At 39.4% G+C, this 16,723-nt stretch overlaps 1 protein-coding gene across 3 annotated transcripts in view; it reads right to left on the bottom strand.

Moving 5' to 3' along the window:
• The window catches only part of ERBB4 (erb-b2 receptor tyrosine kinase 4), a 638,473-nt gene that overhangs the window by 169,951 nt on the left and 451,799 nt on the right, over window positions 1–16,723 (bottom strand). For all 3 annotated transcript variants that reach the window (XM_056350326.1, XM_056350324.1, XM_056350325.1), the window contains exons 7-12: window positions 14,362–14,503; window positions 12,756–12,869; window positions 11,002–11,128; window positions 5,267–5,340; window positions 3,658–3,748; window positions 2,006–2,205 (exon numbers count right to left, since the gene is read on the bottom strand). In XM_056350326.1, coding sequence (XP_056206301.1) covers window positions 2,006–2,205; window positions 3,658–3,748; window positions 5,267–5,340; window positions 11,002–11,128; window positions 12,756–12,869; window positions 14,362–14,503 — 748 coding nt within the window. The remainder of the gene's footprint in view (window positions 1–2,005; window positions 2,206–3,657; window positions 3,749–5,266; window positions 5,341–11,001; window positions 11,129–12,755; window positions 12,870–14,361; window positions 14,504–16,723) is intronic.

The raw sequence follows: 16,723 nt of genomic DNA, 5'->3' as shown, positions 1-16,723 counted from the left end.
AGTTTCAAAGGAGCCGATGGCGCCAGAAAATGCATGCTTTTCCCTTGTAAGGCTGATCTTATTCAACGTTCAAATAATATTCACCCTCAGAAGAAGTTGAAACAAAGAAAAAGCCTTGAAATGGAAAAAATGAAAAATAAGAGAACAAAAGCCTTTAAGATGATGATACAAAGCTCCTGGTTGTTTAACAACTGGAAGTAATTCAGAACAAGATAAAGTGTGCTGAAAACAGAGATCATCCTTTGTCCTGCAACAGGTTAACTCATTTTGTTATTCAGGAGTATTCTTAGAGTCAGTATTGATGCTTCGCTCCCACATGACATTATCATCATGTGTTCAATCATCTCTGGATGACAAAGAGAGGTATGGTACTCTCACAGACAACCACCTGGATTCATTTACTCATGCCTTTGTCACCTCTTGGCTGGATTACAGCACTAGAAACATCACAACATGAAGCTGTTCAATGTACAGGACACCTTCGCGTGCTTCCTCATCACAGAAGTAGCAGCAGACACTGCATTTCTCCTCCACCTTCTGTACCGCCTTCCCACAAAATGTTCTACCAAATCTAAGGGTCTAACCCACAGTTTCACAGTCTATGCCAAGAACACCTTCTGCAAACATACACAAAACCTTCTATCAAGAAAAGTTCTGTTCGACACATCCTTCTGTCTCATATAACAGAAAGTTTATATTGAAGGATTAAGTACGGTACAGTTTCAAAGTGGTCAGTGGTCTGCTGGAGATTAAGAAACAACCCTTTACCCCTACATCCTCAGGCATGATCACAATTAAACTACATCAACAGCAAGAGGCATTTCTTTAACCTTCACTTTTTTTAAACTTGTATGTAGAGAAATAGCTAAATAAAGATGATAATAAAAAGACCCCCCCCAAAATATAATCACACAGAGACCTAGCAAACAAGACTTTCAGCTTCATGTAGCTCTTACATGGCAGAAAAGATTAGAATAATAAATGAGAAGCAGTGATAAGCGATAAGCAGGGATAAGTTGTGTTTCACCTAACACTGGAAGGTAGTGATGAGCACAGGCACAAAGTCTCTCAAACCATAACAGAATAGTACACTTCTAAGGGAGGAGAGAAAAAAAGAGGAGGAAAAAAACCCCTAAACTAAAGGAATAAGTTAGAAGTAGGACCACAGCCTGAGAAAAACAGAAGCAAATGTTTCTGGCTGGTCATAAGCACAAACCCCAGAAATATCACTTAAACATACAGCAATTTAATGCATCTCCTCCTTTGCTAGCAGTCTAACAGATGCTTAAAATGAACTGTATTGCTGCTACAATATGACTGCATTAATGCAATTTGCTGCCTGATTTCTGCATAACCAAATTGTTACATCTGCTACGTAGCATTCACTGCTTTTCAGTACTATAATCTCAGTCCAGGTACGGCACATAAGCTTTTCTGAAAGACAATTAGGACAACTTAAAAGTAATCTCCATTATCAGATAGGTTAAATACAGAAAGGAGGAACTCAGTCATCAAAAGCAGTCCCAAAAGTGACCCTTCTGGGTTAAGACAGGGCCACATTGGTGAAGCAGGGTAGGGGAAGCAAAAGATACTAATCTCACTCCATAAGGAAAGGGAAGTAGTTTTCAAATCTGTAAAATCAGCGCCTTTCATGAATGTTACATTCACTCCATGTTTATAGCCTTCAGAATTCCTATTTGTGAAACTGGATCTCCAACCTGGAAAGCTCGCATCACGGTAAGGAAGCTGTCCCCTCTCTTCTCCTTTGCTTTTGTTCATACCTTAAAACATTTCATTTGCCTATAAATCTGCTTAGAGGCAGACTGGGCCAAAGCTTTAGATTCTGTAAATTATCACAGCTCCACTGATGTCCATGGAGCTCTCAGAGACACCAGTGAAGTTTCCGCCCTGCTCACCGCACTGCATCCTGTCAGTAGTTGTATCATTTTCACCTGAAGTGAGCCAATCCTAGACAAGAAGATCTGCACTGAGCAGCAGTACTTACTGCAGTTCTCTGCCTTTTTATTTCGATGAATCACTGTTTTTTGACTGGGTGTGCTGAAGAGGCTAGTCCAGTTGACGGTGTGGTAGTAGCACAAATTGCTGTTGTCTGTTATGTAGATGTTGCCAGCACTGATTTGCTTCAAGGACTGAAACTGCAGAGAGGTAATGCCTTGTTGCTTTAGGATGAGTAAGGAAAGGCCACTGTGATGAAAACAAAAGTCAGAGAGAACAGTGATTAGCTTCGAAGGCAGAACCTATTGGAGCTGGTTGAGAATGTCCCACTAGAATTAGTTCCTAATGTCAAGATGGTCTTTCTAACAATACTGAAATTTGGTAGGAAAACTTTTATGTTAGGGTGACACAAATATTTTATGAGTCAACATCCAGTTCTTTTGCTAAGAAAATTATGAGTCCTGTAAGAATTGTGGTACCACAAGCTGTGATGCTCACAGCACTAGGCCAAGTGGGCTGGCAGAACTCCTCAACTAGTTCCATTTCATGAATTAACATATTTTTTCATATAAAGTGCTGTTGAGAAACTGAATAAAATCCAGATTTTTTTTTGACAGAATTAACATTATGAGAGTTTATATGCTAAGGACAAACTGACAGAGTCATGTAAAATGTATTAACATCTTCTGTCAGGCATCAAATTAATATCATTTTAGTAATACAGGAAGAAATTGTTATTTTCAAGGAAATTTTTCCATCCCATTTTCTACATTTCATTTTTATTTTGTTATAATATGTGGTTATCGCCTTTCTTCATCAAAGGAATGGTAAATTATTGTCTGTGTAACACAGAAATGACTGCACATATTTTATGACTGCAGATTAGTGAAGAAAATATCCAGTTTCTGGGCATCCTTTAAGTTATTGTATTTTAATGATTATAATTGTTTTCCAGCTGTTACAAATAAAAATTGCTGCTTCAAAATTGAATGTTGGGCTGTGATTCAATCTCAAGGTTTCTCTGCTATTCATAGTCTGCTTGGGTTGCTACTTAAGATGCAGCAGAACCCCATGAGTGATGTATGGTATTTACACAACAGGAAACCAGGGGTTGTTGTATATATTGTTCAGGTACCTTCTTGTGCTTCCCCCATTATTTCTCACTGCATTTTCTTCTGTTCAAACCAATTATTCCATATGAGCTGTCATACGGAAATCTCTCTAGTGAAAATGGCACTACAAAGCTAACGTACACCCCAATTGCAAGGTATCTCTCCCATATAGTTATCTTTTATTGCTTCTTAAGACCACATTGTTCTTTGGGCACATCAGCCTGCACTTCCAAACACAACCATATACACTTCCTGAAAATGGGCCTAGGTTCTATTACTGCTACATTTTAAGTTATGTTTCGCATTCACAAGGTATTTTAAACCATGGAATGTACCTTCCAGACAATGAGTTAATAGCTACAGTAATGAACCAAGACATTCTTTTTTTTTTCAATCATTATGTTCAAAAGGTATTACCCATTATAAACAACTGATTAGCAAAGGTAGCGTTAATGAGTACCTTGTTAACACAGAAAAAATGTATCAATTTATGATGCCCTTCCCAAAGGATGTTGCATTCTGTGCTACTGAACAAAGAATCATTGAATTCTAATAAAAAATTATTCCATCAACAGAGGAAGTACCTTACCTATAGAGAGCTCTTCCACCGATAGTAACCAAGTTAGAAAACACCCTGAAATCTGTCATATTCTCAGGCCACGACTGTATGTTCAAATACCCTGAAGGAGAAAAAGGCAAGCACATGAATGTCAATGACTTCAGCCATAAAGACTGCTTTATCACATACGTGAGTTAGGACAGTGTTAGACTATAAACGAAAGACAGTGCTTGTTTGAGAAAAAGAAATAAATAGGTAATGAATGCTGCAGACTAATGCCTTTGAATTTATCAGTCTGCTCAACACTGTCTTCCCCAAGAAAGCAAAGGAGGAATTGTCACAGCAGCATTACATCCACTTCCAAGCCATAGTAGAGGGTGAACGTAAACACAGGCTGGAATCCTGCAAGGCCTCCTAGCCTCTTCTGAACAGCAGCAGCAGAAAAAAGTGAAGATTTGCCTGAATTAAGAACATTCTGTTTTAAAATGTGCTAGAGAAATAGGACAGAAATTGAGGGACCCATCATGATTCATTAAAAGATGACAAGACCTTCCTAGAACAATGAACTTGCATTTGTTTCTGAGTGTGTGTGAGAACTGTTCATCACCAGAGAGCATTCTCTGCGTAAGTATGTCAGACTACTTATTTTGTGTTACACACACCTCTACAAGAGTGCAGTTCCCTATGATTTTGATTCAGTACTGGACTGAAATGCTGTACAACTTTAAACATAGGGGTAATTCCACTTAAGTAGTAGAGCTCAGACTGTCAATTAGTGTGCTTAAGAATGGCAAATTACAGACACTCAGATGCCAGCTTATTTTTGACATTAGTTAGGGAGATCATTTTTAATCCCACTGGTTTGGTAAAACACAAAACTTTTGAGAGGTGAAGCACATGTGAGAGAACTAATTTTAAATGCCAAACACTTGGTGAGATCCACCCAGCTACAATCATCCTGTAGTGTCCAAAGATTTTTTTGTGTGTGCATGAATTTTTTTTTTGCACTTACCTATCTATACATAATCAGCAATCAACTGAGAACTCAGAGCTGTACTATCTTCCTCCTTGCTCCCCCCGTGGTTAAACAACAAGAAGATACAAGAAAACAAAGTACAGAGTTCTAGCTATATGATCCCAATGAAAAGTCACAAAGGGGAAAGACTACCACGCCACATATTACACATTTGTCTTTAAATTACAGAAGCTAATTTGCAGCAGCATCTTCTGTCAGACCAAGAGAAGTAGCTGCAAAACCAGATTGGCTTGTCTGGTTTTTTCCAAGGTGTCTTTCAAATGCATTCAGTTGAAGACAAGGGTTTCGCACATTTCAGCACCATTTTCCTCACCACTTTGCCAGCATGGGACCAAGACCCATTGCCCACCTAACAATAAAGTCTTGGTCTTCTGATTCTTGTGTACCCCAAACATAATGCACATTTTGTATTCATGAGCAAAGGACAACACAGTTGTGAATATCAACAGATACTAAAGTTGTTGTGTATTAATTTTTTAAAAAAAATTACAGTGTGATGAGTGTAAAGAAAAAAGCACCTCGTGTTCTTTAGAAAACCCAACAAATTACAACCATAAATGCAAAGTGAGAAGTTCAGGTTATAGGAAATCAGAAGTGTGTTACCTGTTATCTCTCTCACTGTTTGGAAGATGTTTAATTTCTCTGGATTGATTGCAGCAATTGTGTGATACGGGTCTCTGAAAGATTAAAAGCACAAAATTTGATGCTCTAAGTAAAAAAAGATCAGGTTCTCAAAGCCATACCATGTAGAATGCATATTTCAGGAGGTCAACACCTTGCTTTTAGGCAATATATGTGCCAGATTTCTTCAGACTGTTTCTAACTTCTTCAGATTGTTGTTCCTGCAGAACCTGTGCTAACTTCTCCCAAGTCATCTTGAAGGAAAATAATGGCGCTTAGTAGCTTTAAGGTTCAAATCATTAATGTTTTAGCAAATATTTATGCTCATGGAAAATTAAGGGCTTCTAAACAACCATGAGTGACCTCCCTAAAGGAAAGATGAATTTTCAGTATTTTTTCAAGGAATACTAGCTCAAATAGTACAGTTGTGGTACTGTACTACCAGGACTAACAAACCCGCTATTGAAACAAGTGACAAGGTATAAGCAAAATAAAACCAAGAACATGCCAGCAATTCCTGACATGTGGCATTAAAAGGTACACTTTTTAGAAGGTGTTGGACAGGGGAACATCAAAAAGCACAGATCCTTGCCAAGCAAATTTGTCACCCGAGTAATGAAATACTCTCACCAAATGCAATTTCAAAGTTAAATATGCTACAGTGTAAACAAATGAAGCTGGCCTTGATGTTGAGAGTGCCATCATTTAGTGATTACCTGCCCCCCCCGCCTTAATTTTAAAGGAGTAAAGACTTTCTAGCTACTTAAGAAGCCAACTAGAAGCCTAATCCAAACAAAAATCCTTTAAAAATCCTTCTGTAAATGCTGTATTATGGTATTTTTGTGCGTTTTCAGATGGTAGAAAACACCCTCAGTAAATTTGGAGCATGCATTTCCATCTCTCCTCCTTCTGCTTTTCAAGGGACATAATTCTTGGAATTGGAACAGAGAGATAATCAACTAGGCTGTCTGGGGACAGGCCTCACAAGTCTATGAGGTAACAGACTGATGGGGTCACTTCTAACCATCCTGGAGGTGACCCCAGGTTAGCAGCAACACAATGAGATCTTGAATCTTAACATGAAGCCCAGTGGACCACAGAAGTATCCTATACACTAAATTTTAACAATATGGTGCTCTCAGCAAACTAGATAACAAGTTTTGACTACACAAGAGAAACACAGCACTTTGTTTTTAAAATGCATTATTACTAAAAAAGAAAAGACCCTTGCATGTAATAAACATGAGGTTGCTGAATTTCACTTCCAAATGATAAGTTAAAGTAGTCTTTAAAGATACAAATATAATTGCCCATTAATTTATTCAGGGTTCACAATAAGGTAACCAAGGGTAAAGAAATAAAAATAAAATGGAGGACAATTAAACATTTAAACCCCTTAAACAGCCAAATGCGTGATAAGTTTTATCAATATATAGAACTGTAGAACAATGCAGTCATCTTCTACCCTTCTTACTAGCAGAGCCAGGATTTTTCAGTAGAACAAGCACAGCTGAATTTTACAGCTCCAAGAATGAGAGTTTCAGTTCATTGTGAAACTGGAGATGGACAGCTAAAGGGAAGATAAAAAGCGGTGAGCACTGAGGGCTTCTTGTTCCTGCTGCAAGTCACAGGGGTGTGGTAAGGAAGGAGGTAGCATTTGCTGCTAGCTGGGGCTGTCCATCCTTTAAACTACAGCTCTCCTTGGTATATCCCACCCCTTCACACGCAGTGACACTAGCAGAAGGCAGCCTGGATTTTTAGCACCCTGTGGTGGTTTGACCCTGGCTAAACGAAGGTGCCCATCAAAACTGTCCTATCACACCCCACCTCAACTGGAGAGGGGAGAGAAAATATAACAAAAGGCTCGTGGGTTGAGATAAAGACAGGGAGGTCACTCAGCAATTACCATCATGGGTCAAACAAACTTGACTTGAGGAAAATTTATTTAATTTATTAGTAATCAAATCAGAAAAAAACCACCTTCCTCCCACCCCTTCCTTCTTTGCAAGCTTAACTTAATTCCTGATTTCTCTACCTCCTTCCCCTGAGTGGCGCAGGGGAATAGGGGTTACGGTCAGTTCATCACTTGCTGTTTCTGCTGCTCCTTCTTGCTGCCCCAGTGCAGGATCCCTCCCATGGGGGACAGTTCTCTGTGAACTTCTCCAACGTGAGTCCTTCCCACGGGCTGCAGCTCTTCATTAACTGCTCCAGCGAGGGTCCCTGCTGCAGGGCGCAGTCCCTCAGGAACAGTCTGCTCCAGCCTGGGTCCCACACGGGGTCACAAGTCCTGCCAGCAAACCTGCTCCAGCCTGGGCTTCCCTTGGGTCACAGCCTCCTTCAGGCATCCCCCTGCTCCTGTGTGGGCTCCTCCCCAGGCTGCAGGTGGGGATCTGCTCCACCGCGGACCTCCCTGGGCTGCAGGGGCACAGCCAGCCTCACCGTGGGCTTCACCAGGGGCTGCAGGAGAATCTCTGCTCCGGCACCTGGGGCACCTCCTGACCCTCCTTCTGCACTGACCTGGGGGCTGCAGAGTTATTGCTCTCACATAGTCTCACTCCTCTCTTCTGCTGGCGCAGGTACATTTTTCTTTTCCCCTTCTTAATATGCTATCACAGCGGTGCTACCACCGTTGCTGATGGGCTCAGCTTTGGCCTGCAGCGGGTCTGTCTTGGAGCTGGCTGGCTTTGGCTCCACTGGACACGGGGGAAGCTTCTGGCATTTTCTCACAGAAGCCACCCCTGTAGCCCCCCCCCCCCCCGCCCCCCCAGTTACCAAGACCTTGCCATGCAAACTCACTACACACCCCAACCAGAAGAAAACAGTAGCAAGAAGGCTGCACCCGACCTATACAGGTCCCACCCATTTCCCAGCCAGCGTGCCTTCTGTCCCAGGCAGCAGCTATGTATTCTAATGAAGATCACCTTATCCACACACTTCAGCAGAGCTTTACCTTAGAAGAATGAGTACTACTGCCTCACCGAAATTTAGGTCTACCGTCATCCCACTTATTTTCTGGACACTACTTAAAGCCAATTCATAACTATCTAAGTTATATATCAACTACTATAAATAATTCTGCCTAAAATCAATTCATAATTATATATACAGTTTTAATGTAAGTTATTACAAATTCACAAAGAGTTGAAGTTCAAGTACTAAGGAAAGGGAAAGACAGGCTACAGAATCACAGGATCAAAAACATGACAGGATCAATTGTAATAGCACAGTTCCCAATGAGGACAAACACAAAAAATCCACTCAGCATTTTTCACTGAAGTTATTTTCTGCCACTACAAATAATCTTTCAATTCCCCACAGAGAGCTCGACTTTAAGTCCCTAAAATTTGAAACAGTGAAAATTCATTCTTTAAAAGCGGCAGTTTACTCTGAGTAAACAAATCTGTAACAGAAGTTTAACTACAAGTTGGAGTGGAAACAATGTATTCTTGTTGTTGCTCTCTACTATCAATTTATATAACGAACTACTTGTACAGCTAGTGTCATTTTTTTAATTTCCTTTCTGTATTATTGATTTGCAAGATGTAACAGAAATTTTAAACAAAAAGCTGTTCCAGAAATATAAAGTTATTTTAATTAATTCTCAAATCTTCTTCTCTTCTTTGAATACCTACTGCTATAATTTATGCTGTGGAAAAAATTAGGATTGCAGAACTCAGTGTCTTCTTAAGATTCCTTGGAATGAGTTTTCTTCATAAAGAATTAGAGACAAAGTGCTATAGTTTCAACATTACATGTCCTAGGTTTGTATTATTCTATTAGAACAAAATATTTTAACCCTCTGCTTTTATAGTCTGTAATTTATATAATTTTCAGACGAATACTCATCTCCTAACTTTGCCGCTAATACAACTTTTGCAATAAAAGCAGTTCTAATACTCAAAATTACATTTAATGTAGTGCACTGGAATAATCCACACAGAATTGCTCGTGTCCTCTAGCTGCTTGTCTTGCATTTACCAGGTACTTCCTGTCCTGTGAGATCTATACAGATTTACATCCAGCCTCACAGTTGGTCATCTGCCCAGATCAGAAAGAATGATGACCTGAGCACTGACTCTTGTTTGACCTTCTCCCAGGGTTCAACAAGTTTGAAGCAGCGTTTCCTTAAACCGCTTGAACCAAAGTCCTTCTTCCTCCCTATGCTACATTAACCTTTCACACTCGCTGCTGGAGAGATGAAACCAGCTACACAGTCAAAGCTCACATTTCTGGCCTTTTGAGAATCACTGAGCTCTAGGGCCCCACTGAAGTGGATTTTCAACCGTCTTTCTCATGGCTGGAGTAAAGCTGCAGGTGAAGCATTACAATCAATCACTATATCAAAACAAGGAAACAAGTAATTTCTTTCCACCTCACCTAGCAGGGAAATTTGAGCCCAGCAACCTAGTGTCAAGCACCTCAGAATATAATCTAAACATATCACAATCTATAGAAAGACTAAAGAAAAATCTGATGGCACTACTCATGCCAGAATTCCATTACAGATCAATCTGCAGATGTTCAGTTAATCACGTTTTTGCTACACCACAGAGCTGCAAACATGGAGCTGGTTTGGGAACTGTATTTAAGATATCAAATCTTGACAACCAGTTGCAAAGAGTGTTGAAAGCTCTGAGGAACCTAAAAAGCAAGTGAAAATTTGAAGCCTACGCAGTGGTCGAAGCAATTGAGTACTTTACACTGTTAATGCACCACAAAATATCTGCCTACTTACTGCAACAAAGGGGCAAAAGGGTTTAATCTTATTTGTATATTTTGAGGATTTTGATCATTTTAATAGGTCCAAAAATACCTATGTGTCACATATAATTTGCCACAACTGATTACAACATGAAGGCTTGAGTTAGTAAGAAGACACAATCATATGCTTGTTCTCTTAATGACAGAAAGAATACAATGCAAGAAAGCGGCTAGTTGCATCAGATGACCTCACCTGACCATCAGAACAGAGAATATCTGTCTTCCCTGGACACATCCCACCCTTGCAGCATTTGCACCACGCATTCACCTTTGCTACAATTGCAAACACACACTGCACCAAACAGTAAACAGCAAGGCACTAGTTGCCTGGCTTCTACATCTTTCTTTAGAAGGAGACATTGATGAGACTTTCAAATACTGGTTCTGTACCTCCACATCTTTAACTGTTATGAAGACTTATTCAATATATAGCCATATTTAAACCAAAATACACAAAACTCGCTGGTATTTAAATCCACTATCGCTGCAATTGAAACTGGAATACATGCTTTAAAACTGATTAAAAAGAGGGCAGCTTTTTTGCATGTATATGCAGTGACAGCCACCCAGGCTATGACAACTTATGTTAGGTGAGACACTCTCTCTGCACATTCTGCACCTTAGACTACTGGTCAAACAAAATTTAGAAACAACCCAAAGGAAGGTAACTTTCCTTTCTCCCTTCTGTTCTCTAATCAGCCATTATTCTAAGCCAGCAGCAAGGATCTCGTAACATAAGATCACAGCTCTCTCTTCTTTCTGGCACAAACAGCCTTCCTTTTCCTACAGGCTGAATCATAAGAATCAAGGTAAGGTTCCTTCATAATGGAAGGCAGAAAACTACTTTCTCCTGCGTCTGCTATTCCGTAAAAGAAGGCTGCAGCCACCATTAAGAGGTGGATGCAATTTGTTTCAGCTGGCACCATCACATAACGTCTTAACATTTTGTCACTTACCCATGAATCCCAGTAACAAGGAAGATAAGGTTGCCGTTGATCTTGGTACAGTTTATGAACTTGTCGATGTTGCTGGAATCCACTGTCTGAGCTGACACTAAACTCCCTGTTCCAATGCCATCACATGCTGCCAAAACAAGGAGTTTGTGTAAAGAACTAGGAAATACAATTACTAAATCAGAACATGTTGGCCTTCTAGACAAGAGTCTTCATTTTTTTCAGAGATAAAGCAGCACAGAGGTGTCAAAATGGCACCCTTTACCCATAGTCCCAAAGAAGCATGTGCTGATTTAAAACAAACAATAAGCTAAAGTGCCTGCCACAGAAGGACATTTTGGCACACAGGTATTTCACGTGGGATCTAAAGGCCAGTATGAACCACACTAAATCCCACTCAAGCCAGCTGAAAACAGACGGTTGATAATTTAGCTCAGACTAGCCTGGTGGCCATGCCATTTATTTGTGCACTACTTACTGCAGAACCTGAGGGGTCCTGACTGCTAGCACAAGAGGTCCCCTTTGCTCCGGTGGATTTGTGAACTTAACCATTCACATGCCATAAGGTCATTTAGAAAGGGCATAAAAATAATTCTTTACTCACTAACCCAACAAAGAACTTGCTGGGGCCTGGAGAAACTTTGGTACCCAGTGAGGAAACTTCTCTGAGTAGCCTTTCTATGTAATTTAGTTGCATTTTCTGGGACACATGATTCATCCAGGAACAAATCCTTCATGACTTCCATCATGTAATGAAACCTGTGTCCCTAACTGGGCTCCTCTAATGGCAACTACCAGCAGTACACCTGAATCTTTTACAAACACGTGATAACTTTACTCCTCAGAGTAAGGCTACGGAGCTCGACAGGAACACTATGCGTGTCTTTTAATGCATAAAACTACCTATCCAGCTAAAAAGTTATTTAGTGCAATTAGGTTAAAGGGCTGGACATTGACTTCACTAAAAATCCAGCATGTCAGTACCCTACTTTGGCAGAGATCTCTGTGTTTGACTGTTTCAGCCATGTGGAATGACTGTTGATTCACAGAGTTTTTTAGTAGCTTCATTGTGCATTTTCTTCCAGATATGGCTTCCACTAGGACTGAAATTTGGCATAAGCCCACAAGGGAAAACTGATGATGCTTTGCTAGTGAGACCTTAAAGCAGGGAGCAGGAAGTCTCCTTAGTGGAGCTTGGGACAGCAAAGTAACTTATAGATTTCAGTCTTCTCAACAGCACTATCACTGAAAAACTTCTAATCCATGTTTTAGACACTTAGAAAGGAGGTAGAAGATTCTAGGAAAACAGAAAGATTTAAAAAACAGGAAATAAATGGAAACATAAAGTTGTACTGACAGGTATGAGACATACCATACATTGCAGCCAGGGCTTTAGTATGCCCCTTTCGGAATGACAAAAGGGCAGCTCTAAAATACCTCCAGGAAATACTTGTCATTAAAATAACATAATAAAGAATACTTTCAGATTTCTCTAAAACCAACAGAGAAATCCCTTTCATTTTTATCTAAACAAAAGTGATTGGTTTGGTTATATTACCATTACAACATAACAAATTTTCATTCTATTGTATATAATTCAAACAGAGCCTACATATCTCAAAGTTCTGTGGGTACCCAAAGGCTACTAATATTCTACAACATACTCATGAAGTGTATTTCCTGCCACAATAACACCCTGCTCTGCTCTACTACAGCACAGACTATATTCAAGAAAATAATACTGAACTACTGCCTACCTTTAGGACAAATGTCTGTGCAGGGCTTGCACATCTTAATACCATTTTCTTCAACCTCCATCTTGGAGCTCGGACATGCACGGACACAAGAGCTAGAATCTACCACAAAGTTGTCTGAAAAGAAAAAGAAAATATTGGCAGAAAATGAACCACTAAACTAAATAGTACCAGGACACATGGTTTTGGACTCTGTGTCAATGCTTATTATTAATTACCTCAGCAATTTACATTAACATTTAATATTCAGTGTTTTTAGAAGTGTAGAAGTAAGCAAATTAGGCATGTTTTTGGAGACTTAAAACAGTCCAGGAATTGTCAAGCCTGATCTCCCCTCCTCCCCCAATTTGGTTTTACTATTATTTGTAGTAAAAAAGCTACAATAATCGGAGAGAAATAAAACAAGATGCTCCTCCCTGTCTCTTTCAAATTCATACAAATATATACATCTGGGACAAAACACTGCACAAGACAATGACAAGTATTTCAATTTTGCCTTGTAAAACAACTGTCAAAGAGGATATAGACTGATCCTACCTAACTGAATGTTTAATACTGTCAAGAAAGGGAAAAAAATAAATTTCAGCAAAGTATTTGGACAAAGAATCATATCCCTTAAGTAGTGTATGGTATACAAGTTTTGTAAAAAATTCTTGCTTCAAAATATCCACCACTATTACAGACAGAACTAAGCCTTGACAGCCTCAGCCTGCTGTCAGTCTGAACTTCTCCACGGAGATTCAAAATCTGGATTTTGGTTTGGGTTCAATTATGGTTCCATTTATGACAGATTACCTATCCTTTTATATGTAGTTCATGCATAAAATAATTGGTGCACAACAGAACTGTAAACCTTGGTGGGAGTGAAAGGGAGAGCAAGAATACTGTCCCCCATATTTTTCTTTCTAACTAAAACATCAGTATCAAAGACTATGCAAGCAATGACCCCCCAATTTTTTTCGTTACTTATCATCATCTGTCTGGTATCTCAGAAGCATGTGTTTTTTACATGCATGGGATTAGTCTTTTTTTAACTCCCTCTTCCCCTCTAATTTTACCCCAGAGTTTTAAGACTGCATTGTTGTCAGTATTGCATGGCTTTTCCTCGTTGAGACAGAACTGCTTGGAAAATATTTGTGGCAACTTTCTATCAAATCATCATTATTCCAAGTTAAAAAAAGGGCATCACTATAATGAAAGCATCTGGTGCCAGGAAGTATTGGTGGGGGACTGTTATGTTTTTGAAACAGAAATTTACACCCTTTTACAATCCCACTATTTTAACAATTAATTTGCAAATTTACAAATGCTGATCTAAAGCACATATGTACAAAGTGGTGGTCATGAAAACAGAAATCTAGTGAATTCCCTTTCTTTAAGAAAATTACTATAGTATAGGAATGCTTGGGAAGCATCAGCAACCCAGAATGTCACAGCCTTTTGTTAACACGTGACTGAGTTATTCCAGGCTGCAAGGAATCATGTATGGAGTGATTTGGGATACTGCAGTAAGTCCTTAGCTCTCATTCTCTCATTGCTTTGTAAGGCTCCTGAAATGCAACTCGAACTTGCCATCACTGCAGGAAAAGGCAGCTAACACAGCACTTACGTGGGCACTTTTTGACACAAAAAGCCCCATAGGTGTACTTGGCATTGTGATTATGCTCCAGTTGGAAGGTGGTAGGATTGTATACAAAAGTCTGGGGGCACTGCGTGACACATGCACCACTATCATTGAAATTCATACAGGCCTGCAAAACAAGGAAGAAAAAAAAAATTAAATTAAATCATATAGCTGCTTCTGGTATGTTTGGTGTTTTCTGTTGTTTGGGATTTTTTGGGTTTGTTTTTTTTTTTTTTTAATACAGTCTTGATTGTTCAAGCTTGCTGCAACAGTAAGGAACATGATAGTTATCCAAGCTTCATTTTGGCTACTTAGATTTCTTGCTAGGATCTTGGCAAATACATGACTTATAAAAGGGGGCTTACTGAGCCCCCTTAATTTGAAACAGTTGACTGTTACAGCACTTCCTACAAAAACATATGACAACCGTAATTTGTTTCATAGCTATTGTTACGACTAGCAATCAACTAATTCACAACTTGATAGAACATTCTAAAACTGCCATAAGTGAACAGCTATTCATCATAGTCAGTCTAAACAAATGCTAATGACTTTTTCAAAGGTCCAACCTTTAGATTTCTTACAGCATGAGTCCATGGTCCAGCTAAAAACTGAAATTCCCAATTAGAAAGCAGAGGGGTAAGAACTTCTTTTGAGCTAGCACAGGAGGGGGTCATTTCCCTAAGTGGCAAGTTTAACAAGGTCAGTTGCTTCACACACTGAGAAAAGAAAATAGGACTTTGTATCACTTAACATTCAAGCTCAGCCACCCACAGCTGACAGAGGACAGGGCCCTGACAAATGAAGAGGCAACTGTGTGGATAAGGGAAGTAACGGTATGCAGGGAAAATAATTGACCATGCAAGGCTGATAATTAGTCATAGAAAACCCCCACTGATTTTTACATTCCTTATCACCACACATCATGTCTGTGGTTTTAACCACAGTTTATAATATGCTGTTGGAGTAATAGCCACAAAGCATACCATAAATGTCGAATTTCCTATGAATATGAAAGCTGTAGCCTGGCTTGGATCCCTCTAGCAGTTAAGCAACCACTGTGACTGGATTCTGCTTCCCCACTAACCTGTCTTCCAGAAGGCAGGTTTTGCTTTAGAAGTTTTAGTCTAGGGATGAATCCTTCTGTTATTTTCCAGAAGGATTAAAAAATACAGGTGCTTTTGAATCTTTATAGAGTCAATAAATATACCAACATGTGTGTCCTGTCTCGTCTCCTCCCCTCCAGGGCAGGGACTGAAAGAAGAGTGAAAAAGATTGCTCTGCTGCTTTTATTAACAGTCCTTATCTCTACCCAGATCAGAACCAGCAGGACTGAGGGAGGTTACTTGTCAGGTCTGAAGATTTCAGAAGGGAGAGGCTAATAATGTAACCAAGGGAGAAGGACAAAATTTGCTGCTCAAAGGGACAAACAGGACTTCCACGATGAAGGCACTGTCCTATATGAAGCATGAGCTAAGCCAAACTGCTGATTCTGTCTTTTCTGGTTCTTGAAAATGCATATTACAAAACCAGTCAATTTCTCACAGAACCAGTTGGGGTTTATTTCCCCTTAGAAAGATAAATACAGTCAGTTACTTCTTTACTAAGAACTGGATGGGATGGGAAGTCCAAAGAACAGGGTTTATTACTTTTCTGGTGCCACTGGGCACTCAACCAGGCCCTCCTATGAATTTCAAATTTTAGATCCAGTTTGGTTTTGAATGCAAGATAAGAACATCTCTAGAACTTTGTTTTAGCATGTTTGTTTGCAGTTATGTTGGATGATTATTGTCTTGCTTTTAGAACTGAATATGCAAATGATTGTATGGCACCATATGGAGGAGGATGGATTAATTTTATCTAGAAATACTAAAACCATATTTACAAGAAGATGCTGTTGCAAGCTGCCATAATATGCTAAAGGATTTGTAATGCTTCATAAACTGTACTTTTGCTTATTAATGAATACTAATATAGTTCGTTTTCTCACACATTTTTTACATCTGCTGTTGACTTTAAAGGTTCTCTATGACGTACATGACAATCCTCTGATAAAGGTTTAGCAAATTCATAAAGTAAAGCACACCAACACTCTCTGGAGAGATGGCACTTCTCAGGAAAACTCATCTAGAAGATTTGGGAACTTTTAATTTATGACTATAATGCTTTGTATACATTTGTAATTACTTCGATAATATATGCAAACTTCTAGCATTTGGTGCTAAATGCCACTAATTTGTGATGAAAGCACTGGAAGATACACAGAGAAAAAAACCCAAAGTTCTGTATCTCAGCTGAAAGCTAAGCACAGTTGTCTATAGCCTAAAGGGTTACACTTTTCACCCAG

This window comes from Falco biarmicus, chromosome 8, assembly GCF_023638135.1.
Source record: "Falco biarmicus isolate bFalBia1 chromosome 8, bFalBia1.pri, whole genome shotgun sequence".
Taxonomy (NCBI): Eukaryota; Metazoa; Chordata; class Aves; order Falconiformes; family Falconidae; genus Falco; species Falco biarmicus.
Note: the sequence above shows the minus strand (reverse complement) of the source record. Positions and strands in the feature narration are given on the sequence as shown.